A 23,033-nucleotide genomic window follows, 5' to 3' on the forward strand; every position below is an offset into this window, starting at 1 on the left:
TTCTCCCCAGAGCAAAGGGCATCAAGAGGAACACGGCTGAAACCATTGGCACAGCCCGGCTGCCTGGAGACGCCATGGCTAGTGACCGTGGGAGCGAGCGGAGGCAGAGGGAAGAGAGAGAAGCACACGGCACGTCCTTAAAACGAGGAGTCTGCGGGTGCTTGCTGACACGTGCGGCGTGGAGCACAGCTGGGCCTCTTCCTGCCAAGGGAGCTGCAAACACTCGCACTTCACTGCCCCAAGCCAACATCCCCTGCCTGCGCGGGACTCCTCCACCACTGAGGAGCCATCCTCTGCCCACGCTGACACAGTCCTGCCCAGGATACCCCTGGGCGTCTCATCCCAGCACATGAAAGGCACTTGCACGGCAGAGCAAGCATGTCAGAAATGAGGAAATGAAATGGCAGCACTGACGGAAACCAAAACACAACATGTGCCATTAGGTAGGACATTTTGCTTTGGAGGTGAGCCTGCTGGAAAATTACTGCCCGCGTGCAGTGACTGTGCGCCTGGGGCGGTGCAGAGGCAGTATAAAAGCAGGCCCTTCTCCTCACTCTCTCATCCACTTCTCTCGCCTCCGTCTCCTTGTGAACAAGGTGAGTCTGAAGACCTTTCTCCTCCTCCTCCTCCTCCTCCTCCTCCTCTGGGATTTCTGGGCACATAGCTGCTGGTTTCTCCTACCATGGGTCCTGGAGCAGCTTTCATGAGACAGGGAATGGGGCTGAAGTTGTGGCATGGGGAGCGGCTGGGTCTTGGTTGAGGTGTCTCCTGAGCTATGGGCTAGGTGGGAAGGTGCCTGGGCTTGGTCCCTCACGGCAGGGCACTTTTGGGCCATAGGGAAGAAGCAGCCCCTGTGCCTCCCTACACAGCCTCCAGCTCTCGTCTCCAGCTCGTGCCTTGGCTCCCTCATTGTGGTATGACGGGCTGCTCCTCACCCAGCCCCCATGCCCTGCTTCTCTCTCCCAGGTGCACCTCCAGCCTTGAAGCATGTCCTGCTACAGCCCGTGCATGCCCTGCCGGCCCTGCGGCCCGACCCCGCTGGCCAACAGCTGCAACGAGCCCTGTGTCAGGCAGTGCCAGGACTCCAATGTCTTCATCCAGCCCTCCGCCGTGGTGGTGACCCTGCCCGGCCCCATCCTCAGCTCCTTCCCGCAGAACACCGCCGTGGGCTCCTCCACCTCCGCTGCCGTTGGCAGCATCCTCAGCTCTGAGGGAGTGCCCATCAACTCCGGGGGCTTCAGCCTCTCTGGCTTGGGCAGCGGCATTTGCGGCAGGAGGTGCTTCCCCTGCTAAAGCTGCTTCTGGCACTGAGGCCTCCGCTCACATCACCCTCCTTTCCCTCTTTTGACTCATTAAAGTTCTGCTGCATCCCAGCCCACGCCTTCGTGTCATCCTTTTCTCAGCACACACTCTCCCAACATGCCCAGCGAGACATCTGTTGCTCAGGGCTGGTTCTGGGAAGGAGTTGTTGGGGATGGCTGTGCAGCCGTTGTCAGCACAGGTTTGCATTGAGTGTGCTTAGTGGTGAATTGGGTGTACCCTCTGGTTTCTAAACTTCTCTGCCTACATGGATTCTACTGGGATAGAGTGACCCAAGGTAGTTCATGTATTACTTGCACGTTGCTGTCTACTTTTCTTTTTCCTTGGTCATCTCAACATTGTGAAGCAAGTAGTCAGGAGGACGAGAGATCAATATGTCCTTGACAAGGCAGTGGCAAGACCTTCCCAGGAGAGCCTAGGAGAACCTGTCCTACCCACAGCATTGAGATTCAGAGTTGCTGGGTGATGAGAAGTCCAGGTGGAAAAGAAAAGCATGAGAACAGTAGAGAATATACTGCCACGGCATCTTTGGGAATACATTGTCAATAGATTTGGGAATACATCAGCTGTGGTCCACCGGCCTTGTGGTCTTGTAGATGCTTCAGTGATGCTTTTTGCAATCTTTTTTTCCTTCCAAAAAGCATTCAGGAGAGCTCCTGCACACTGCCTGTCTCCTCGGCTACCTAGCTGAGTCGCTTTTCCCCATTGCTGGTCCTTTCAACTCATTAAAGTTCTGCTGCATCCCTGCCCATGCCTTCGTGTCATCCTTTGCCCTGCAGATGCTCTCCTAAGATGCCCCGTGAAAGAGACGCATGTTGCTCAGGGCTGGGGCTGGGAGGGGGTTGTTGGGGGTGGCTGTGCAGTGACACAGGCTTGCTTTGAGTATACTTAGTCATGCCTCGGGTGGCTGACCCTTTTCTTCCTATATTTCTCTTCCTATCTGGGGCTGGAGAGAATGACTCAATGCTCTTCAGTGACCACAGCTACTCCAGGCGTGGTTGTAGGCCTCCCACCAAAGCATTCTCTTCTCCACGCTCAGCGAGCCCCATGCCGCCAGCCTTTGCTCCCTTACCAAGTGCTCCAGCCCGCTCACCGTCCTGGCCACCCTCCGCTGAACTCACACCACTTGGTCAAAATCTTTCTTGCGTTAGAGCCCAAAATGGGACGCAGTGTTCTACATGCTGTCAGATGAGTGCCGAGCAGAGCAGGACCGTCGCTCCCATCGACCCCCTGGCTGTGCTCCTGCTCATATAGCCCAGGCTGTTGATGGCAGTCCTCGGTGTCTGGGAAGAGTGCTGGGAGTTGCACCTGCTTTGATGGTGTTACCTCAAAAGCAGCTTCCACAAGGCCAAGTGCAAGGCGCTGCACTTGCGTTGGGGCAGTCCTCAACGTCGATACAGAGTGGAGGAGAAACGGTTGAGAGCAGCCCTGTGGAGAAGGGCGTATGGACAATGGTGGCTGAAAAAACTGGAGACGAGCCAGCAATGTGAGTAGTGCGTCCAGCCTGGCGTTCCCAGTATAAAAAAAGCCATGGACCCGTTAGCGCAGCCCCAGAGAAGGGCTACAAGAGGCATCAGAGGCCTGCAATAGGTCTCCTGGGATGAAGGGCTGAGGGAGTTTGTGGTTTTCAGCCTGGAGGAGAGAAGGCTCTGGGGAGCCCTTGTTGCAGCCTTTCGATATATAAAGGGGACTTAGAAGAAAGCCGGAGAGGACATTTAATCAAGGCCTGGGGTGACAGGACAAGGCGCAACAGTTTCAAACTGGAACAGGGTAGACTTAAGTTGGACATAAGGCAGAAATATGTTACGATGAGAGTGGTGAGACACTGGAAAAGGCTGCCCGGAGAATGACGGCATGACCCATTGTTGGAAGCGTTCAAGGTCTGGTTCAACGGAGCTTTGCGTGACGTGACGTAGTGACAGATATCCCTGGCCATGGCAGGAGCGTTGGTCTAGGTGATCTTTAAAGGTCTCTTCCAACCCCAAACCATCCCATGATAATATGGTTCTATGATAAGGCAAACTACTGCACTGCGTCGCTCAGTTTGAGAACACTGTGGATAGGATGGCTTCTCCTGGTGTGCCCTGGGAAGCTTGAACCCGTGTCTTCTCAATAACATGTTCCTTCCTGACTACTTGCATCACGGACTTGAGCTTAGCAAGGAAAACAAAAAGGTGTGCACAACAAAGTGGATAGCAGTCACTGAACTCCATTGGCTAATCCTATCCCAACGCAAACAGGCAGAAAAATTTAGAGACCAGCAGGTCAGCCAAGGCATGACTAAGCATACTCAATGCCAGCCTGCGTTGACAAGCACTGCAAAAGCATCCCCCATAACCCCCTCCCAGCCCCAGCCCTGAGCAACATGCGTCTCTTTCACTGGGCATCTTGGGAGAGCATCTGCAGGGCAAAGGATGACACGAAGGCGTGGGCTGGGATGCAGCAGAACTTTAATGAGTCAAAAGAGGGAAAGGAGGGTGATGTGAGCGGAGGCCTCAGTGCCAGAAGCAGCTTTAGCAGGGGAAGCACCTCCTGCCGCAAATGCCGCTGCCCAAGCCAGAGAGGCTGAAGCCCCCGGAGTTGATGGGCACTCCCTCAGAGCTGAGGATGCTGCCAACGGCAGCGGAGGTGGAGGAGCCCACGGCGGTGTTCTGCGGGAAGGAGCTGAGGATGGGGCCGGGCAGGGTCACCACCACGGCGGAGGGCTGGATGAAGACATTGGAGTCCTGGCACTGCCTGACACAGGGCTCGTTGCAGCTGTTGGCCAGCGGGGTCGGGCCGCAGGGCCGGCAGGGCATGCACGGGCTGTAGCAGGACATGCTTCAAGGCTGGAGGTGCACCTGGGAGAGAGAAGCAGGGCATGGGGGCTGGGTGAGGAGCAGCCCGTCATACCACAACGAGGGAGCCAAGGCACGAGCTGGAGACGAGAGCTGGAGGCTGTGTAGGGAGGCACAGGGGCTGCTTCTTCCCTATGGCCCAAAAGTGCCCTGCCGTGAGGGACCAAGCCCAGGCACCTTCCCACCTAGCCCATAGCTCAGGAGACACCTCAACCAAGACCCAGCCGCTCCCCATGCCACAACTTCAGCCCCATTCCCTGTCTCATGAAAGCTGCTCCAGGACCCATGGTAGGAGAAACCAGCAGCTATGTGCCCAGAAATCCCAGAGGAGGAGGAGGAGGAGGAGGAGGAGGAGAAAGGTCTTCAGACTCACCTTGTTCACAAGGAGACGGAGGCGAGAGAAGTGGATGAGAGAGTGAGGAGAAGGGCCTGCTTTTATACTGCCTCTGCACCGCCCCAGGCGCACAGTCACTGCACGCGGGCAGTAATTTTCCAGCAGGCTCACCTCCAAAGCAAAATGTCCTACCTAATGGCACATGTTGTGTTTTGGTTTCCGTCAGTGCTGCCATTTCATTTCCTCATTTCTGACATGCTTGCTCTGCCGTGCAAGTGCCTTTCATGTGCTGGGATGAGACGCCCAGGGGTATCCTGGGCAGGACTGTGTCAGCGTGGGCAGAGGATGGCTCCTCAGTGGTGGAGGAGTCCCGCGCAGGCAGGGGATGTTGGCTTGGGGCAGTGAAGTGCGAGTGTTTGCAGCTCCCTTGGCAGGAAGAGGCCCAGCTGTGCTCCACGCCGCACGTGTCAGCAAGCACCCGCAGACTCCTCGTTTTAAGGACGTGCCGTGTGCTTCTCTCTCTTCCCTCTGCCTCCGCTCGCTCCCACGGTCACTAGCCATGGCGTCTCCAGGCAGCCGGGCTGTGCCAATGGTTTCAGCCGTGTTCCTCTTGATGCCCTTTGCTCTGGGGAGAACATTTGCCAAGCTGCCCGAGTACGCAGGGCTGGTCTTCGGAAAGCCAAAGCCCACCTGGTGTTCAATCAGGCAAGGCACGTGGAGGGCAATGAGGAGATCTTCTTCCACGCAGGTCAGCAGCAAGGCTTGGCCAAAGTCAGCTGCAGCGCTGAATGGGGCAGCTTCACCGGGCACAGGGGTTACAGGCAAGGCGGAGGTGCTGCGGGGGTTCGTGGCCTTGGTCTTGACTGGCAAGAGCTGCTGTCGAGGGACCGGGCCTCTGCCATTCCTTGGCAAGTGTGGGGCAGGGAGAGTCTTACCCACAGTCGAGGAGGATCAGGTGTGGGGACATTTAAACCGATGGGAGAGACACGAGTGCATGCCACCAGATGCCTGCATACCCCGTGGAGGGAGAGGAGGGGTTGCAGAAAACGTGTCCCCACCGGCTGGGGCTCCTCCCTGGCCGTCAGGCGATACACCTTCTCTTGGCATTAGTGCTTCATCATGTCGTCTTTCCCAGGCCCCAAAGGCCTCCTCAGCTTGGAGCACACCCCGGCACCACTGGAGAGGCGAGTGAACTTCCCCCAGCTCTCCCAGGGGTGACGGCTGGCAGGACCCTGCCGTGCCACGTGCGTGGGGATGCTCAAGGAGGGGGTGGGCTCAGAAGGCACGAAACCAGCTCTCAGACTACATCGAGGAGGTGATGCTCTTCCCTGCCCTGCAGACATGGAGGCAGCTGGGACGCGTCCCAGGAGGGCAAGGCGATGCCTGCAGTAGGCAGGCTTCCTGGGATAGACTCTCCCTACCCACGGCGAGTCACACTCTAATTTTGGGTTGGCGTGTGTCAGCCCTTTGGCACGAGGCCAAGCCAGGAGCGCGGGCTGTCTGCAGGCCCGTGTCCCACCAGGGCTGAGGGCACTGCTTGCGCACCCCCAGAGGCTGCCACGACAGGGGTTGTCTTTGCCAAGGAAAGCAGCAAATGTCTTCCAGAAAGGGAAGTTTTCCCTGGGCAGAGCCATTTGAAACCGGCCGCGCAGCCCACCTGCCGATAGAGGCAATGATCAGCGACTGCTGGCGCGAGCAGAGGGGCAGGGAGGGACAGTCCTGCCCAGGGAGAAGGACGCGGCCTGTCCTCATTTGGAGAAGCTTTGGGCACTCAGGGGAGGACGGCATTGGTGGGAAGGCATGTGCACCTTCCTGCACAGGGTTTTGAAAACAACCTCACTGTATCGCCTGAGAATGATGTCCTCCATCTGCACAGAGCCCTCCAGTGCTCAGGGCCATGTCTTCTGGCCATGTTGACATGGTCCTGCTCAGGAAATCCTTGGGCTCCTCATCCCAATCTTCAAAAGAGCCTCCGTGCCCTAGTGGCCATGTCAGAAATGAGGAAATGAAATGGCAGCACTGACGGAAACCAAAACACAACATGTGCCATTAGGTAGGACATTTTGCTTTGGAGGTGAGCCTGCTGGAAAATTACTGCCCGCGTGCAGTGACTGTGCGCCTGGGGCGGTGCAGAGGCAGTATAAAAGCAGGCCCTTCTCCTCACTCTCTCATCCACTTCTCTCGCCTCCGTCTCCTTGTGAACAAGGTGAGTCTGAAGACCTTCCTCCTCCTCCTCCTCCTCCTCCCCTGGGATTTCTTGTCACATAGCTGCCGGTTTCTCCTACCATGGGTCCTGGAGCAGCTTTCATGAGACAGGGAATGGGGCTGAAGTTGTGGCATGGGGAGCGGCTGGGTCTTGGTTGAGGTGTCTCCTGAGCTATGGGCTAGGTGGGAAGGTGCCTGGGCTTGGTCCCTCACGGCAGGGCACTTTTGGGCCATAGGGAAGAAGCAGCCCCTGTGCCTCCCTACACAGCCTCCAGCTCTCGTCTCCAGCTCGTGCCTTGGCTCCCTCGTTGTGGTATGACGGGCTGCTCCTCACCCAGCCCCCATGCCCTGCTTCTCTCTCCCAGGTGCACCTCCAGCCTTGAAGCATGTCCTGCTACAGCCCGTGCATGCCCTGCCGGCCCTGCGGCCCGACCCCGCTGGCCAACAGCTGCAACGAGCCCTGTGTCAGGCAGTGCCAGGACTCCACCATCGTCATCGAGCCCCCTGCTGTGGTGGTGACCCTGCCCGGCCCCATCCTCAGCTCCTTCCCGCAGAACACCGCCGTGGGCTCCTCCACCTCCGCTGCCGTTGGCAGCATCCTCAGCTCTGAGGGAGTGCCCATCAGCTCCGGGGGCTTCAGCCTCTCTGGCTTGGGCAGCGGCATTTGCGGCAGGAGGAGCTTCCCCTGCTAAAGCTGCTGGCCATGGCCCTGGGTTAGAAGGCACCCAGGGACCCACACGATGGTACCCCACTGGGGACGGAGCATCGGCTTGTTGCTTCCAGAGGGGCTGAGCAACCCCAGCACCCCTTGCAAAGGGATGGGGCGACCTGGGCTCTTAGAAATCACAGCCCACGTCTGCCTTTTACATGCTTCCATGCTGTCTTTTGCCTCCTTTTTCTCTTGTTGTCTCTTGAGTTGTGGGTATCACAAAGGCAGCCTACGAAGAACCTTCTGGCTTTGCTCCCTCTGTGGGGAAAACAGATGGATACCTGCTGGCATCTCTGCCACAGTCATGGAATGTAGAGTCCTTTTTGCCCCTGGTGCTCTCTGCACTGGGACCTTCGTTCAGAGCAACCTTGTTTCCCTCTTTTGACTCATTAAAGTTCTGCTGCATCCCAGCCCGCGCCTTCATGTCATCCTTTTCTCAGCACACACTCTCCCAACATGCCCAGCGAGACAGCTGTTGCTCAGGGCTGGTTCTGGGAAGGAGTTGTTGGGGATGGCTGTGCAGCCGTTGTCAGCACAGGTTTGCATTGAGTGTGCTTAGTGGTGAATTGGGTGTACCCTCTGGTTTCTAAACTTCTCTGCCTACATGGATTCTACTGGGATAGAGTGACCCAAGGTAGTTCATGTATTACTTGCACGTTGCTGTCTACTTTTCTTTTTCCTTGGTCATCTCAACATTGTGAAGCAAGTAGTCAGGAGGACGAGAGATCAATATGTCCTTGACAAGGCAGTGGCAAGACCTTCCCAGGAGAGCCTAGGAGAACCTGTCCTACCCACAGCATTGAGATTCAGAGTTGCTGGGTGATGAGAAGTCCAGGTGGAAAACAAAAAGCATGAGAACAGTAGAGAATATACTGCCACGGCATCTTTGGGAATACATTGTCAATAGATTTGGGAATACATCAGCTGTGGTCCACCGGCCTTGTGGTCTTGTAGATGCTTCAGTGATGCTTTTTGCAATCTTTTTTTCCTTCCAAAAAGCATTCAGGAGAGCTCCTTCACACTGCCTGTCTCCTCGGCGACCTAGCTGAGTCGCTTCTCCTCATTGCTGGTCCTATCTCCTATGAGAAGAAGTTCAAAAATGCAGTCCTGAGACCATAGGATCATAGCATAATCAAGTTGGAAAGGAACTCCAGAGGTCATTGGGCTCCAAGCTCAGTAAGCCATGAGCATCAAAGGAGGGTTACTGCACTTCTCCCCAGGCAACCTCTCCGCTACCCGTCTCTCCTCTTGGTGAAAATGATTTTCCACCTATCAAGTTCAAGCCTCTCATCTTTCCACATGAACCCAGCATCTCTACTCCTCTAACCACACACTGCCACAGTGTTGAGCTTGGATCTGTCTTCTGGGGGACTTTACCATAGCTACTCTAAAGCTGCTCTTAGGTGTCTCACCAAAGCCTTCTCTTCACGCTCAGCAAGCCCCATGCCCTCAGTCTCTCCTTCCCAATCAAGTGCTCCAGCTCCTCAGCATACTGGATGCCCTCTGCTGAAGTCACTCCACTTGGTCAAAGTCTTTCCTGTATTACAACTTTCTTGTATTAGAGCAGTGTTCTAGATGCCGTGAGTGCTGAGCAGAGTGGGATGAGTAGTGCTCATATTGCCCCCGATGTTGATGACAGTCCTTGGTGTCCAGGAACAGTTTTGATTGTTACCACAAAAGCACCTTTCCTGGCTCTGCTTTTGGGCTGTTGTTTCTCAGGAGCTGAAGGATGTGTGGGAAGACAGTGCTGGTTACTACCAAGCCAGCTGCCATTCATGCCATACATGGGCAGGCATGTATACTGCACCCAGCTGTGTCCTGCAGCAGTTCAGCAGCTCCAATTCACTGGCTGCAAGTCTCTCTGCAGCCTTTGCTGCAGGTCACCACACTACTTTAGAAAGATTCTGGACAGTCCTATGAGACACTGAGCCCACACCCACTGCCTTTCTTCCTGCCCGATTCCTCCTTCTCTTTAGAAACATTCCCAGGAAGCACTGGACACAGACAGGAAAGGAGCAGGGCAAGGACGACATTCATTGCCTGTGAGTCTGTGTGGTGTGTTGTTCCTGGCAAGCATTAAGCACCAATCCACTGTTCTCTCATTCTGCTATCCCAGTGGAATGCACAGAGAATTGGAAGATCAAGAGAGCAAAATATCCATGGGTCAAGATCAGGACAGTCTAAAAGGGAAAAGGAAAACAAAGGAAAAAAAGTGGTGCAAAGGCAATGACCCACCCATCACACCAGCAGACCAATGCCCAGCCAGTCTCTAACAAATGGCTACTTTGGAAAGACTGCCCACAGCCTTTTAATTAACAATTATTGTTAATAATATTGTTAACAACCACTGCACAATCGTTGCCAAAAACCCCTCCCAGAACCAGCCCTGAGCAACACGTCTCTCCCTGGGCATCTTGGGAGAGCATCTGCAGGGTAAAGGAAGACAAAGAGACATGAATTGGGAGGCAGCAGAACTTTAATGAGTCAAAAGAGGGAAACAAGGTTGCTCAGAGTGGAGGCCCCAGTGCAGGGAGCACCAGGGGCAGAAAGGAATCTGTGGCCCTTCACTGTGGTGGACATCGTACCAGCCATCTGCCTGCCCCACAGAGGGAGCAAAGCCAGAAGGTCTTTACTAGACTGGCTTTCTGCTGCCCACAGCCCACGGGACTACAAGAGAACAAGGACACAGGAGGCAAAAGAGTGAGTGGAAGCAGGGAAAGGCAGACGTGGGCTGTGCTTTCTAAGAGCCCAGGCTGCCCCATCCCTTTGCAAGGGGTGCTGGGGTTGCTCAGCCCCTCTGGAAGCAACAAGCCGATGCTCCGTCCCCAGTGCGGTACCATCGTGTGGGTCCCTGGGTGCCTTCTAACCCAGGGCCATGGCCAGCAGCTTTAGCAGGGGAAGCTCCTCCTGCCGCAGATGCCGCTGCCCAAGCCAGAGAGGCTGAAGCCCCCGGAGTTGATGGGCACTCCCTCAGAGCTGAGGATGCTGCCAACGGCAGCGGAGGTGGAGGAGCCCACGGCGGTGTTCTGCGGGAAGGACCTGAGGATGGGGCCGGGCAGGGTCACCACCACAGCAGGGGGCTCGATGACGATGGTGGAGTCCTGGCACTGCCTGACACAGGACTCGTTGCAGCTGTTGGCCAGCGGGGTCGGGCCGCAGGGCCGGCAGGGCATGCACGGGCTGTAGCAGGACATGCTTCAAGGCTGGAGGTGCACCTGGGAGAGAGAAGCAGGGCATGGGGGCTGGGTGAGGAGCAGCCCGTCATACCACAACGAGGGAGCCAAGGCACGAGCTGGAGACGAGAGCTGGAGGCTGTGTAGGGAGGCACAGGGGCTGCTTCTTCCCTATGGCCCAAAAGTGCCCTGCCGTGAGGGACCAAGCCCAGGCACCTTCCCACCTAGCCCATAGCTCAGGAGACACCTCAACCAAGACCCAGCCGCTCCCCATGCCACAACTTCAGCCCCATTCCCTGTCTCATGAAAGCTGCTCCAGGACCCATGGTAGGAGAAACCGGCAGCTATGTGACAAGAAATCCCAGGGGAGGAGGAGGAGGAGGAGGAGGAAGGTCTTCAGACTCACCTTGTTCACAAGGAGACGGAGGCGAGAGAAGTGGATGAGAGAGTGAGGAGAAGGGCCTGCTTTTATACTGCCTCTGCACCGCCCCAGGCGCACAGTCACTGCACGCGGGCAGTAATTTTCCAGCAGGCTCACCTCCAAAGCAAAATGTCCTACCTAATGGCACATGTTGTGTTTTGGTTTCCGTCAGTGCTGCCATTTCATTTCCTCATTTCTGACATGGCCACTAGGGCACGGAGGCTCTTTTGAAGATTGGGATGAGGAGCCCAAGGATTTCCTGAGCAGGACCATGTCAACATGGCCAGAAGACATGCCCCTGAGCACTGGAGGGCTCTGTGCAGATGGAGGACATCATTCTCAGGCGATACAGTGAGGTTGTTTTCAAAACCCTGTGCAGGAAGGTGCACATGCCTTCCCACCAATGCCGTCCTCCCCTGAGTGCCCAAAGCTTCTCCAAATGAGGACAGGCCGCGTCCTTCTCCCTGGGCAGGACTGTCCCTCCCTGCCCCTCTGCTCGCGCCAGCAGTCGCTGATCATTGCCTCTATCGGCAGGTGGGCTGCGCGGCCGGTTTCAAATGGCTCTGCCCAGGGAAAACTTCCCTTTCTGGAAGACAATTGCTGCTTTCCTTGGCAAAGACAACCCCTGTCGTGGCAGCCTCTGGGGGTGCGCAAGCAGTGCCCTCAGCCCTGGTGGGACACGGGCCTGCAGACAGCCCGCGCTCCTGGCTTGGCCTCGTGCCAAAGGGCTGACACACGTCAACCCAAAATTAGAGTGTGACTCGCCGTGGGTAGGGAGAGTCTATCCCAGGAAGTCTGCCTACTGCAGGCATCGCCTTGCCCTCCTGGGACGCGTCCCAGCTGCCTCCATGTCTGCAGGGCAGGGAAGAGCATCACCTCCTCGATGTAGTCTGAGAGCTGGTTTCGTGCCTTCTGAGCCCACCCCCTCCTTGAGCATCCCCACGCACGTGGCACGGCAGGGTCCTGCCAGCCGTCACCCCTGGGAGAGCTGGGGGAAGTTCACTCGCCTCTCCAGTGGTGCCGGGGTGTGCTCCAAGCTGAGGAGGCCTTTGGGGCCTGGGAAAGACGACATGATGAAGCACTAATGCCAAGAGAAGGTGTATCGCCTGACGGCCAGGGAGGAGCCCCAGCCGGTGGGGACACGTTTTCTGCAACCCCTCCTCTCCCTCCACGGGGTATGCAGGCATCTGGTGGCATGCACTCGTGTCTCTCCCATCGGTTTAAATGTCCCCACACCTGATCCTCCTCGACTGTGGGTAAGACTCTCCCTGCCCCACACTTGCCAAGGAATGGCAGAGGCCCGGTCCCTCGACAGCAGCTCTTGCCAGTCAAGACCAAGGCCACGAACCCCCGCAGCACCTCCGCCTTGCCTGTAACCCCTGTGCCCGGTGAAGCTGCCCCATTCAGCGCTGCAGCTGACTTTGGCCAAGCCTTGCTGCTGACCTGCGTGGAAGAAGATCTCCTCATTGCCCTCCACGTGCCTTGCCTGATTGAACACCAGGTGGGCTTTGGCTTTCCGAAGACCAGCCCTGCGTACTCGGGCAGCTTGGCAAATGTTCTCCCCAGAGCAAAGGGCATCAAGAGGAACACGGCTGAAACCATTGGCACAGCCCGGCTGCCTGGAGACGCCATGGCTAGTGACCGTGGGAGCGAGCGGAGGCAGAGGGAAGAGAGAGAAGCACACGGCACGTCCTTAAAACGAGGAGTCTGCGGGTGCTTGCTGACACGTGCGGCGTGGAGCACAGCTGGGCCTCTTCCTGCCAAGGGAGCTGCAAACACTCGCACTTCACTGCCCCAAGCCAACATCCCCTGCCTGCGCGGGACTCCTCCACCACTGAGGAGCCATCCTCTGCCCACGCTGACACAGTCCTGCCCAGGATACCCCTGGGCGTCTCATCCCAGCACATGAAAGGCACTTGCACGGCAGAGCAAGCATGTCAGAAATGAGGAAATGAAATGGCAGCACTGACGGAAACCAAAACACAACATGTGCCATTAGGTAGGACATTTTGCTTTGGAGGTGAGCCTGCTGGAAAATTACTGCCCGCGTGCAGTGACTGTGCGCCTGGGGCGGTGCAGAGGCAGTATAAAAGCAGGCCCTTCTCCTCACTCTCTCATCCACTTCTCTCGCCTCCGTCTCCTTGTGAACAAGGTGAGTCTGAAGACCTTTCTCCTCCTCCTCCTCCTCCTCCTCCTCCTCCTCTGGGATTTCTGGGCACATAGCTGCTGGTTTCTCCTACCATGGGTCCTGGAGCAGCTTTCATGAGACAGGGAATGGGGCTGAAGTTGTGGCATGGGGAGCGGCTGGGTCTTGGTTGAGGTGTCTCCTGAGCTATGGGCTAGGTGGGAAGGTGCCTGGGCTTGGTCCCTCACGGCAGGGCACTTTTGGGCCATAGGGAAGAAGCAGCCCCTGTGCCTCCCTACACAGCCTCCAGCTCTCGTCTCCAGCTCGTGCCTTGGCTCCCTCGTTGTGGTATGACGGGCTGCTCCTCACCCAGCCCCCATGCCCTGCTTCTCTCTCCCAGGTGCACCTCCAGCCTTGAAGCATGTCCTGCTACAGCCCGTGCATGCCCTGCCGGCCCTGCGGCCCGACCCCGCTGGCCAACAGCTGCAACGAGCCCTGTGTCAGGCAGTGCCAGGACTCCAATGTCTTCATCCAGCCCTCCGCCGTGGTGGTGACCCTGCCCGGCCCCATCCTCAGCTCCTTCCCGCAGAACACCGCCGTGGGCTCCTCCACCTCCGCTGCCGTTGGCAGCATCCTCAGCTCTGAGGGAGTGCCCATCAACTCCGGGGGCTTCAGCCTCTCTGGCTTGGGCAGCGGCATTTGCGGCAGGAGGTGCTTCCCCTGCTAAAGCTGCTTCTGGCACTGAGGCCTCCGCTCACATCACCCTCCTTTCCCTCTTTTGACTCATTAAAGTTCTGCTGCATCCCAGCCCACGCCTTCGTGTCATCCTTTGCCCTGCAGATGCTCTCCCAAGATGCCCAGTGAAAGAGACGCATGTTGCTCAGGGCTGGGGCTGGGAGGGGGTTATGGGGGATGCTTTTGCAGTGCTTGTCAACGCAGGCTGGCATTGAGTATGCTTAGTCATGCCTTGGCTGACCTGCTGGTCTCTAAATTTTTCTGCCTGTTTGCGTTGGGATAGGATTAGCCAATGGAGTTCAGTGACTGCTATCCACTTTGTTGTGCACACCTTTTTGTTTTCCTTGCTAAGCTCAAGTCCGTGATGCAAGTAGTCAGGAAGGAACATGTTATTGAGAAGACACGGGTTCAAGCTTCCCAGGGCACACCAGGAGAAGCCATCCTATCCACAGTGTTCTCAAACTGAGCGACGCAGTGCAGTAGTTTGCCTTATCATAGAACCATATTATCATGGGATGGTTTGGGGTTGGAAGAGACCTTTAAAGATCACCTAGACCAACGCTCCTGCCATGGCCAGGGATATCTGTCACTACGTCACGTCACGCAAAGCTCCGTTGAACCAGACCTTGAACGCTTCCAACAATGGGTCATGCCGTCATTCTCCGGGCAGCCTTTTCCAGTGTCTCACCACTCTCATCGTAACATATTTCTGCCTTATGTCCAACTTAAGTCTACCCTGTTCCAGTTTGAAACTGTTGCGCCTTGTCCTGTCACCCCAGGCCTTGATTAAATGTCCTCTCCGGCTTTCTTCTAAGTCCCCTTTATATATCGAAAGGCTGCAACAAGGGCTCCCCAGAGCCTTCTCTCCTCCAGGCTGAAAACCACAAACTCCCTCAGCCCTTCATCCCAGGAGACCTATTGCAGGCCTCTGATGCCTTTTGTAGCCCTTCTCTGGGGCTGCGCTAACGGGTCCATGGCTTTTTTTATACTGGGAACGCCAGGCTGGACGCACTACTCACATTGCTGGCTCGTCTCCAGTTTTTTCAGCCACCATTGTCCATACGCCCTTCTCCACAGGGCTGCTCTCAACCGTTTCTCCTCCACTCTGTATCGACGTTGAGGACTGCCCCAACGCAAGTGCAGCGCCTTGCACTTGGCCTTGTGGAAGCTGCTTTTGAGGTAACACCATCAAAGCAGGTGCAACTCCCAGCACTCTTCCCAGACACCGAGGACTGCCATCAACAGCCTGGGCTATATGAGCAGGAGCACAGCCAGGGGGTTGATGGGAGCGACGGTCCTGCTCTGCTCGGCACTCATCTGACAGCATGTAGAACACTGCGTCCCATTTTGGGCTCTAACGCAAGAAAGATTTTGACCAAGTGGTGTGAGTTCAGCGGAGGGTGGCCAGGACGGTGAGCGGGCTGGAGCACTTGGTAAGGGAGCAAAGGCTGGCGGCATGGGGCTCGCTGAGCGTGGCGAAGAGAATGCTTTGGTGGGAGGCCTACAACCACGCCTGGAGTAGCTGTGGTCACTGAAGAGCATTGAGTCATTCTCTCCAGCCCCAGATAGGAAGAGAAATATAGGAAGAAAAGGGTCAGCCACCCGAGGCATGACTAAGTATACTCAAAGCAAGCCTGTGTCACTGCACAGCCACCCCCAACAACCCCCTCCCAGCCCCAGCCCTGAGCAACATGCGTCTCTTTCACGGGGCATCTTAGGAGAGCATCTGCAGGGCAAAGGATGACACGAAGGCATGGGCAGGGATGCAGCAGAACTTTAATGAGTTGAAAGGACCAGCAATGGGGAAAAGCGACTCAGCTAGGTAGCCGAGGAGACAGGCAGTGTGCAGGAGCTCTCCTGAATGCTTTTTGGAAGGAAAAAAAGATTGCAAAAAGCATCACTGAAGCATCTACAAGACCACAAGGCCGGTGGACCACAGCTGATGTATTCCCAAATCTATTGACAATGTATTCCCAAAGATGCCGTGGCAGTATATTCTCTACTGTTCTCATGCTTTTCTTTTCCACCTGGACTTCTCATCACCCAGCAACTCTGAATCTCAATGCTGTGGGTAGGACAGGTTCTCCTAGGCTCTCCTGGGAAGGTCTTGCCACTGCCTTGTCAAGGACATATTGATCTCTCGTCCTCCTGACTACTTGCTTCACAATGTTGAGATGACCAAGGAAAAAGAAAAGTAGACAGCAACGTGCAAGTAATACATGAACTACCTTGGGTCACTCTATCCCAGTAGAATCCATGTAGGCAGAGAAGTTTAGAAACCAGAGGGTACACCCAATTCACCACTAAGCACACTCAATGCAAACCTGTGCTGACAACGGCTGCACAGCCATCCCCAACAACTCCTTCCCAGAACCAGCCCTGAGCAACAGCTGTCTCGCTGGGCATGTTGGGAGAGTGTGTGCTGAGAAAAGGATGACATGAAGGCGCGGGCTGGGATGCAGCAGAACTTTAATGAGTCAAAAGAGGGAAAGGAGGGTGATGTGAGCGGAGGCCTCAGTGCCAGAAGCAGCTTTAGCAGGGGAAGCACCTCCTGCCGCAAATGCCGCTGCCCAAGCCAGAGAGGCTGAAGCCCCCGGAGTTGATGGGCACTCCCTCAGAGCTGAGGATGCTGCCAACGGCAGCGGAGGTGGAGGAGCCCACGGCGGTGTTCTGTGGGAAGGAGCTGAGGATGGGGCCGGGCAGGGTCACCACCACGGCGGAGGGCTGGATGAAGACATTGGAGTCCTGGCACTGCCTGACACAGGGTTCGTTGCAGCTGTTGGCCAGCGGGGTCGGGCCGCAGGGCCGGCAGGGCATGCACGGGCTGTAGCAGGACATGCTTCAAGGCTGGAGGTGCACCTGGGAGAGAGAAGCAGGGCATGGGGGCTGGGTGAGGAGCAGCCCGTCATACCACAATGAGGGAGCCAAGGCACGAGCTGGAGACGAGAGCTGGAGGCTGTGTAGGGAGGCACAGGGGCTGCTTCTTCCCTATGGCCCAAAAGTGCCCTGCCGTGAGGGACCAAGCCCAGGCACCTTCCCACCTAGCCCATAGCTCAGGAGACACCTCAACCAAGACCCAGCCGCTCCCCATGCCACAACTTCAGCCCCATTCCCTGTCTCATGAAAGCTGCTCCAGGACCCATGGTAGGAGAAACCGGCAGCTATGTGACAAGAAATCCCAGGGGAGGAGGAGGAGGAGGAGGAGGAAGGTCTTCAGACTCACCTTGTTCACAAGGAGACGGAGGCGAGAGAAGTGGATGAGAGAGTGAGGAGAAGGGCCTGCTTTTATACTGCCTCTGCACCGCCCCAGGCGCACAGTCACTGCACGCGGGCAGTAATTTTCCAGCAGGCTCACCTCCAAAGCAAAATGTCCTACCTAATGGCACATGTTGTGTTTTGGTTTCCGTCAGTGCTGCCATTTCATTTCCTCATTTCTGACATGGCCACTAGGGCACGGAGGCTCTTTTGAAGATTGGGATGAGGAGCCCAAGGATTTCCTGAGCAGGACCATGTCAACATGGCCAGAAGACATGCCCCTGAGCACTGGAGGGCTCTGTGCAGATGGAGGACATCATTCTCAGGCGATACAGTGAGGTTGTTTTCAAAACCCTGTGCAGGAAGGTGCACATGCCTTCCCACCAATGCCGTCCTCCCCTGAGTGCCCAAAGCTTCTCCAAATGAGGACAGGCCGCGTCCTTCTCCCTGGGCAGGACTGTCCCTCCCTGCCCCTCTGCTCGCGCCAGCAGTCGCTGATCATTGCCTCTATCGGCAGGTGGGCTGCGCGGCCGGTTTCAAATGGCTCTGCCCAGGGAAAACTTCCCTTTCTGGAAGACAATTGCTGCTTTCCTTGGCAAAGACAACCCCTGTCGTGGCAGCCTCTGGGGGTGCGCAAGCAGTGCCCTCAGCCCTGGTGGGACACGGGCCTGCAGACAGCCCGCGCTCCTGGCTTGGCCTCGTGCCAAAGGGCTGACACACGCCAACCCAAAATTAGAGTGTGACTCGCCGTGGGTAGGGAGAGTCTATCCCAGGAAGCCTGCCTACTGCAGGCATCGCCTTGCCCTCCTGGGACGCGTCCCAGCTGCCTCCATGTCTGCAGGGCAGGGAAGAGCATCACCTCCTCGATGTAGTCTGAGAGCTGGTTTCGTGCCTTCTGAGCCCACCCCCTCCTTGAGCATCCCCACGCACGTGGCACGGCAGGGTCCTGCCAGCCGTCACCCCTGGGAGAGCTGGGGGAAGTTCACTCGCCTCTCCAGTGGTGCCGGGGTGTGCTCCAAGCTGAGGAGGCCTTTGGGGCCTGGGAAAGACGACATGATGAAGCACTAATGCCAAGAGAAGGTGTATCGCCTGACGGCCAGGGAGGAGCCCCAGCCGGTGGGGACACGTTTTCTGCAACCCCTCCTCTCCCTCCACGGGGTATGCAGGCATCTGGTGGCATGCACTCGTGTCTCTCCCATCGGTTTAAATGTCCCCACACCTGATCCTCCTCGACTGTGGGTAAGACTCTCCCTGCCCCACACTTGCCAAGGAATGGCAGAGGCCCGGTCCCTCGACAGCAGCTCTTGCCAGTCAAGACCAAGGCCACGAACCCCCGCAGCACCTCCGCCTTGCCTGTAACCCCTGTGCCCGGTGAAGCTGCCCCATTCAGCGCTGCAGCTGACTTTGGCCAAGCCTTGCTGCTGACCTGCGTGGAAGAAGATCTCCTCATTGCCCTCCACGTGCCTTGCCTGATTGAACACCAGGTGGGCTTTGGCTTTCCGAAGACCAGCCCTGCGTACTCGGGCAGCTTGGCAAATGTTCTCCCCAGAGCAAAGGGCATCAAGAGGAACACGGCTGAAACCATTGGCACAGCCCGGCTGCCTGGAGACGCCATGGCTAGTGACCGTGGGAGCGAGCGGAGGCAGAGGGAAGAGAGAGAAGCACACGGCACGTCCTTAAAACGAGGAGTCTGCGGGTGCTTGCTGACACGTGCGGCGTGGAGCACAGCTGGGCCTCTTCCTGCCAAGGGAGCTGCAAACACTCGCACTTCACTGCCCCAAGCCAACATCCCCTGCCTGCGCGGGACTCCTCCACCACTGAGGAGCCATCCTCTGCCCACGCTGACACAGTCCTGCCCAGGATACCCCTGGGCGTCTCATCCCAGCACATGAAAGGCACTTGCACGGCAGAGCAAGCATGTCAGAAATGAGGAAATGAAATGGCAGCACTGACGGAAACCAAAACACAACATGTGCCATTAGGTAGGACATTTTGCTTTGGAGGTGAGCCTGCTGGAAAATTACTGCCCGCGTGCAGTGACTGTGCGCCTGGGGCGGTGCAGAGGCAGTATAAAAGCAGGCCCTTCTCCTCACTCTCTCATCCACTTCTCTCGCCTCCGTCTCCTTGTGAACAAGGTGAGTCTGAAGACCTTTCTCCTCCTCCTCCTCCTCCTCCTCCTCCTCTGGGATTTCTGGGCACATAGCTGCTGGTTTCTCCTACCATGGGTCCTGGAGCAGCTTTCATGAGACAGGGAATGGGGCTGAAGTTGTGGCATGGGGAGCGGCTGGGTCTTGGTTGAGGTGTCTCCTGAGCTATGGGCTAGGTGGGAAGGTGCCTGGGCTTGGTCCCTCACGGCAGGGCACTTTTGGGCCATAGGGAAGAAGCAGCCCCTGTGCCTCCCTACACAGCCTCCAGCTCTCGTCTCCAGCTCGTGCCTTGGCTCCCTCGTTGTGGTATGACGGGCTGCTCCTCACCCAGCCCCCATGCCCTGCTTCTCTCTCCCAGGTGCACCTCCAGCCTTGAAGCATGTCCTGCTACAGCCCGTGCATGCCCTGCCGGCCCTGCGGCCCGACCCCGCTGGCCAACAGCTGCAACGAGCCCTGTGTCAGGCAGTGCCAGGACTCCAATGTCTTCATCCAGCCCTCCGCCGTGGTGGTGACCCTGCCCGGCCCCATCCTCAGCTCCTTCCCGCAGAACACCGCCGTGGGCTCCTCCACCTCCGCTGCCGTTGGCAGCATCCTCAGCTCTGAGGGAGTGCCCATCAACTCCGGGGGCTTCAGCCTCTCTGGCTTGGGCAGCGGCATTTGCGGCAGGAGGTGCTTCCCCTGCTAAAGCTGCTTCTGGCACTGAGGCCTCCGCTCACATCACCCTCCTTTCCCTCTTTTGACTCATTAAAGTTCTGCTGCATCCCAGCCCACGCCTTCGTGTCATCCTTTGCCCTGCAGATGCTCTCCCAAGATGCCCAGTGAAAGAGACGCATGTTGCTCAGGGCTGGGGCTGGGAGGGGGTTATGGGGGATGCTTTTGCAGTGCTTGTCAACGCAGGCTGGCATTGAGTATGCTTAGTCATGCCTTGGCTGACCTGCTGGTCTCTAAATTTTTCTGCCTGTTTGCGTTGGGATAGGATTAGCCAATGGAGTTCAGTGACTGCTATCCACTTTGTTGTGCACACCTTTTTGTTTTCCTTGCTAAGCTCAAGTCCGTGATGCAAGTAGTCAGGAAGGAACATGTTATTGAGAAGACACGGGTTCAAGCTTCCCAGGGCACACCAGGAGAAGCCATCCTATCCACAGTGTTCTCAAACTGAGCGACGCAGTGCAGTAGTTTGCCTTATCATAGAACCATATTATCATGGGATGGTTTGGGGTTGGAAGAGACCTTTAAAGATCACCTAGACCAACGCTCCTGCCATGGCCAGGGATATCTGTCACTACGTCACGTCACGCAAAGCTCCGTTGAACCAGACCTTGAACGCTTCCAACAATGGGTCATGCCGTCATTCTCCGGGCAGCCTTTTCCAGTGTCTCACCACTCTCATCGTAACATATTTCTGCCTTATGTCCAACTTAAGTCTACCCTGTTCCAGTTTGAAACTGTTGCGCCTTGTCCTGTCACCCCAGGCCTTGATTAAATGTCCTCTCCGGCTTTCTTCTAAGTCCCCTTTATATATCGAAAGGCTGCAACAAGGGCTCCCCAGAGCCTTCTCTCCTCCAGGCTGAAAACCACAAACTCCCTCAGCCCTTCATCCCAGGAGACCTATTGCAGGCCTCTGATGCCTCTTGTAGCCCTTCTCTGGGGCTGCGCTAACGGGTCCATGGCTTTTTTTATACTGGGAACGCCAGGCTGGACGCACTACTCACATTGCTGGCTCGTCTCCAGTTTTTTCAGCCACCATTGTCCATACGCCCTTCTCCACAGGGCTGCTCTCAACCGTTTCTCCTCCACTCTGTATCGACGTTGAGGACTGCCCCAACGCAGGTGCAGCGCCTTGCACTTGGCCTTGTGGAAGCTGCTTTTGAGGTAACACCATCAAAGCAGGTGCAACTCCCAGCACTCTTCCCAGACACCGAGGACTGCCATCAACAGCCTGGGCTATATGAGCAGGAGCACAGCCAGGGGGTCGATGGGAGCGACGGTCCTGCTCTGCTCGGCACTCATCTGACAGCATGTAGAACACTGCGTCCCATTTTGGGCTCTAACGCAAGAAAGATTTTGACCAAGTGGTGTGAGTTCAGCGGAGGGTGGCCAGGACGGTGAGCGGGCTGGAGCACTTGGTAAGGGAGCAAAGGCTGGCGGCATGGGGCTCGCTGAGCGTGGAGAAGAGAATGCTTTGGTGGGAGGCCTACAACCACGCCTGGAGTAGCTGTGGTCACTGAAGAGCATTGAGTCATTCTCTCCAGCCCCAGATAGGAAGAGAAATATAGGAAGAAAAGGGTCAGCCACCCGAGGCATGACTAAGTATACTCAAAGCAAGCCTGTGTCACTGCACAGCCACCCCCAACAACCCCCTCCCAGCCCCAGCCCTGAGCAACATGCGTCTCTTTCACGGGGCATCTTAGGAGAGCATCTGCAGGGCAAAGGATGACACGAAGGCATGGGCAGGGATGCAGCAGAACTTTAATGAGTTGAAAGGACCAGCAATGGGGAAAAGCGACTCAGCTAGGTAGCCGAGGAGACAGGCAGTGTGCAGGAGCTCTCCTGAATGCTTTTTGGAAGGAAAAAAAGATTGCAAAAAGCATCACTGAAGCATCTACAAGACCACAAGGCCGGTGGACCACAGCTGATGTATTCCCAAATCTATTGACAATGTATTCCCAAAGATGCCGTGGCAGTATATTCTCTACTGTTCTCATGCTTTTCTTTTCCACCTGGACTTCTCATCACCCAGCAACTCTGAATCTCAATGCTGTGGGTAGGACAGGTTCTCCTAGGCTCTCCTGGGAAGGTCTTGCCACTGCCTTGTCAAGGACATATTGATCTCTCGTCCTCCTGACTACTTGCTTCACAACGTTGAGATGACCAAGGAAAAAGAAAAGTAGACAGCAACGTGCAAGTAATACATGAACTACCTTGGGTCACTCTATCCCAGTAGAATCCATGTAGGCAGAGAAGTTTAGAAACCAGAGGGTACACCCAATTCACCACTAAGCACACTCAATGCAAACCTGTGCTGACAACGGCTGCACAGCCATCCCCAACAACTCCTTCCCAGAACCAGCCCTGAGCAACAGCTGTCTCGCTGGGCATGTTGGGAGAGTGTGTGCTGAGAAAAGGATGACACGAAGGCGTGGGCTGGGATGCAGCAGAACTTTAATGAGTCAAAAGAGGGAAAGGAGGGTGATGTGAGCGGAGGCCTCAGTGCCAGAAGCAGCTTTAGCAGGGGAAGCACCTCCTGCCGCAAATGCCGCTGCCCAAGCCAGAGAGGCTGAAGCCCCCGGAGTTGATGGGCACTCCCTCAGAGCTGAGGATGCTGCCAACGGCAGCGGAGGTGGAGGAGCCCACGGCGGTGTTCTGCGGGAAGGAGCTGAGGATGGGGCCGGGCAGGGTCACCACCACGGCGGAGGGCTGGATGAAGACATTGGAGTCCTGGCACTGCCTGACACAGGGCTCGTTGCAGCTGTTGGCCAGCGGGGTCGGGCCGCAGGGCCGGCAGGGCATGCACGGGCTGTAGCAGGACATGCTTCAAGGCTGGAGGTGCACCTGGGAGAGAGAAGCAGGGCATGGGGGCTGGGTGAGGAGCAGCCCGTCATACCACAACGAGGGAGCCAAGGCACGAGCTGGAGACGAGAGCTGGAGGCTGTGTAGGGAGGCACAGGGGCTGCTTCTTCCCTATGGCCCAAAAGTGCCCTGCCGTGAGGGACCAAGCCCAGGCACCTTCCCACCTAGCCCATAGCTCAGGAGACACCTCAACCAAGACCCA

The 23,033-nt window shown here is 56.7% G+C and overlaps 8 protein-coding genes across 8 annotated transcripts; 4 read left to right on the plus strand and 4 right to left on the minus strand.

The window, feature by feature from the left end:
- Positions 1–918: 918 nt before the first annotated feature.
- On the plus strand, positions 919–2,681 carry LOC308055631 (feather beta keratin-like). Its single transcript, XM_080369827.1, has one exon. It carries the CDS (start codon positions 988–990, stop codon positions 1,291–1,293), a length of 306 nt encoding a protein of 101 aa, XP_080225953.1. The 5' UTR covers positions 919–987; the 3' UTR covers positions 1,294–2,681.
- LOC308055629 (feather beta keratin-like) lies at positions 2,675–4,227 on the minus strand. The gene has a single exon (XM_080369825.1). It carries the CDS (start codon positions 4,137–4,139, stop codon positions 3,834–3,836), a length of 306 nt encoding a protein of 101 aa, XP_080225951.1. The 5' UTR covers positions 4,140–4,227; the 3' UTR covers positions 2,675–3,833.
- On the plus strand, positions 4,224–7,806 carry LOC308055624 (feather beta keratin-like). The gene has a single exon (XM_080369820.1). It carries the CDS (start codon positions 7,083–7,085, stop codon positions 7,386–7,388), a length of 306 nt encoding a protein of 101 aa, XP_080225946.1. The 5' UTR covers positions 4,224–7,082; the 3' UTR covers positions 7,389–7,806.
- Positions 7,807–10,293: 2,487 nt separating this feature from the next.
- On the minus strand, positions 10,294–10,599 carry LOC308055468 (feather keratin Cos1-1/Cos1-3/Cos2-1-like; the record flags this gene model as incomplete). Its single annotated transcript, XM_080369436.1, has 1 exon — positions 10,294–10,599. The coding sequence occupies one exon, from the start codon at positions 10,597–10,599 to the stop codon at positions 10,294–10,296; it is 306 nt and encodes a 101-aa protein (XP_080225562.1).
- Positions 10,600–13,457: 2,858 nt separating this feature from the next.
- LOC308055627 (feather beta keratin-like) lies at positions 13,458–16,289 on the plus strand. Its single transcript, XM_080369823.1, has one exon. It carries the CDS (start codon positions 13,546–13,548, stop codon positions 13,849–13,851), a length of 306 nt encoding a protein of 101 aa, XP_080225949.1. The 5' UTR covers positions 13,458–13,545; the 3' UTR covers positions 13,852–16,289.
- A 102-nt stretch (positions 16,290–16,391) lies between these two features.
- LOC308055469 (feather beta keratin-like) lies at positions 16,392–16,697 on the minus strand (the record flags this gene model as incomplete). Its single annotated transcript, XM_080369437.1, has 1 exon — positions 16,392–16,697. One exon carries the CDS (start codon positions 16,695–16,697, stop codon positions 16,392–16,394), a length of 306 nt encoding a protein of 101 aa, XP_080225563.1.
- A 2,855-nt stretch (positions 16,698–19,552) lies between these two features.
- Positions 19,553–22,478, plus strand: LOC308055626 (feather beta keratin-like). Its single transcript, XM_080369822.1, has one exon. It carries the CDS (start codon positions 19,641–19,643, stop codon positions 19,944–19,946), a length of 306 nt encoding a protein of 101 aa, XP_080225948.1. The 5' UTR covers positions 19,553–19,640; the 3' UTR covers positions 19,947–22,478.
- An 8-nt stretch (positions 22,479–22,486) lies between these two features.
- Positions 22,487–22,792, minus strand: LOC308055470 (feather beta keratin-like; the record flags this gene model as incomplete). The annotated part of the gene is made up of 1 exon (XM_080369438.1): positions 22,487–22,792. The coding sequence occupies one exon, from the start codon at positions 22,790–22,792 to the stop codon at positions 22,487–22,489; it is 306 nt and encodes a 101-aa protein (XP_080225564.1).
- Positions 22,793–23,033: the final 241 nt, after the last annotated feature.

Source organism: Falco punctatus, assembly GCF_963210335.1.
Source record: "Falco punctatus genome assembly, chromosome: 19".
Lineage (NCBI taxonomy): Eukaryota > Metazoa > Chordata > Aves > Falconiformes > Falconidae > Falco > Falco punctatus.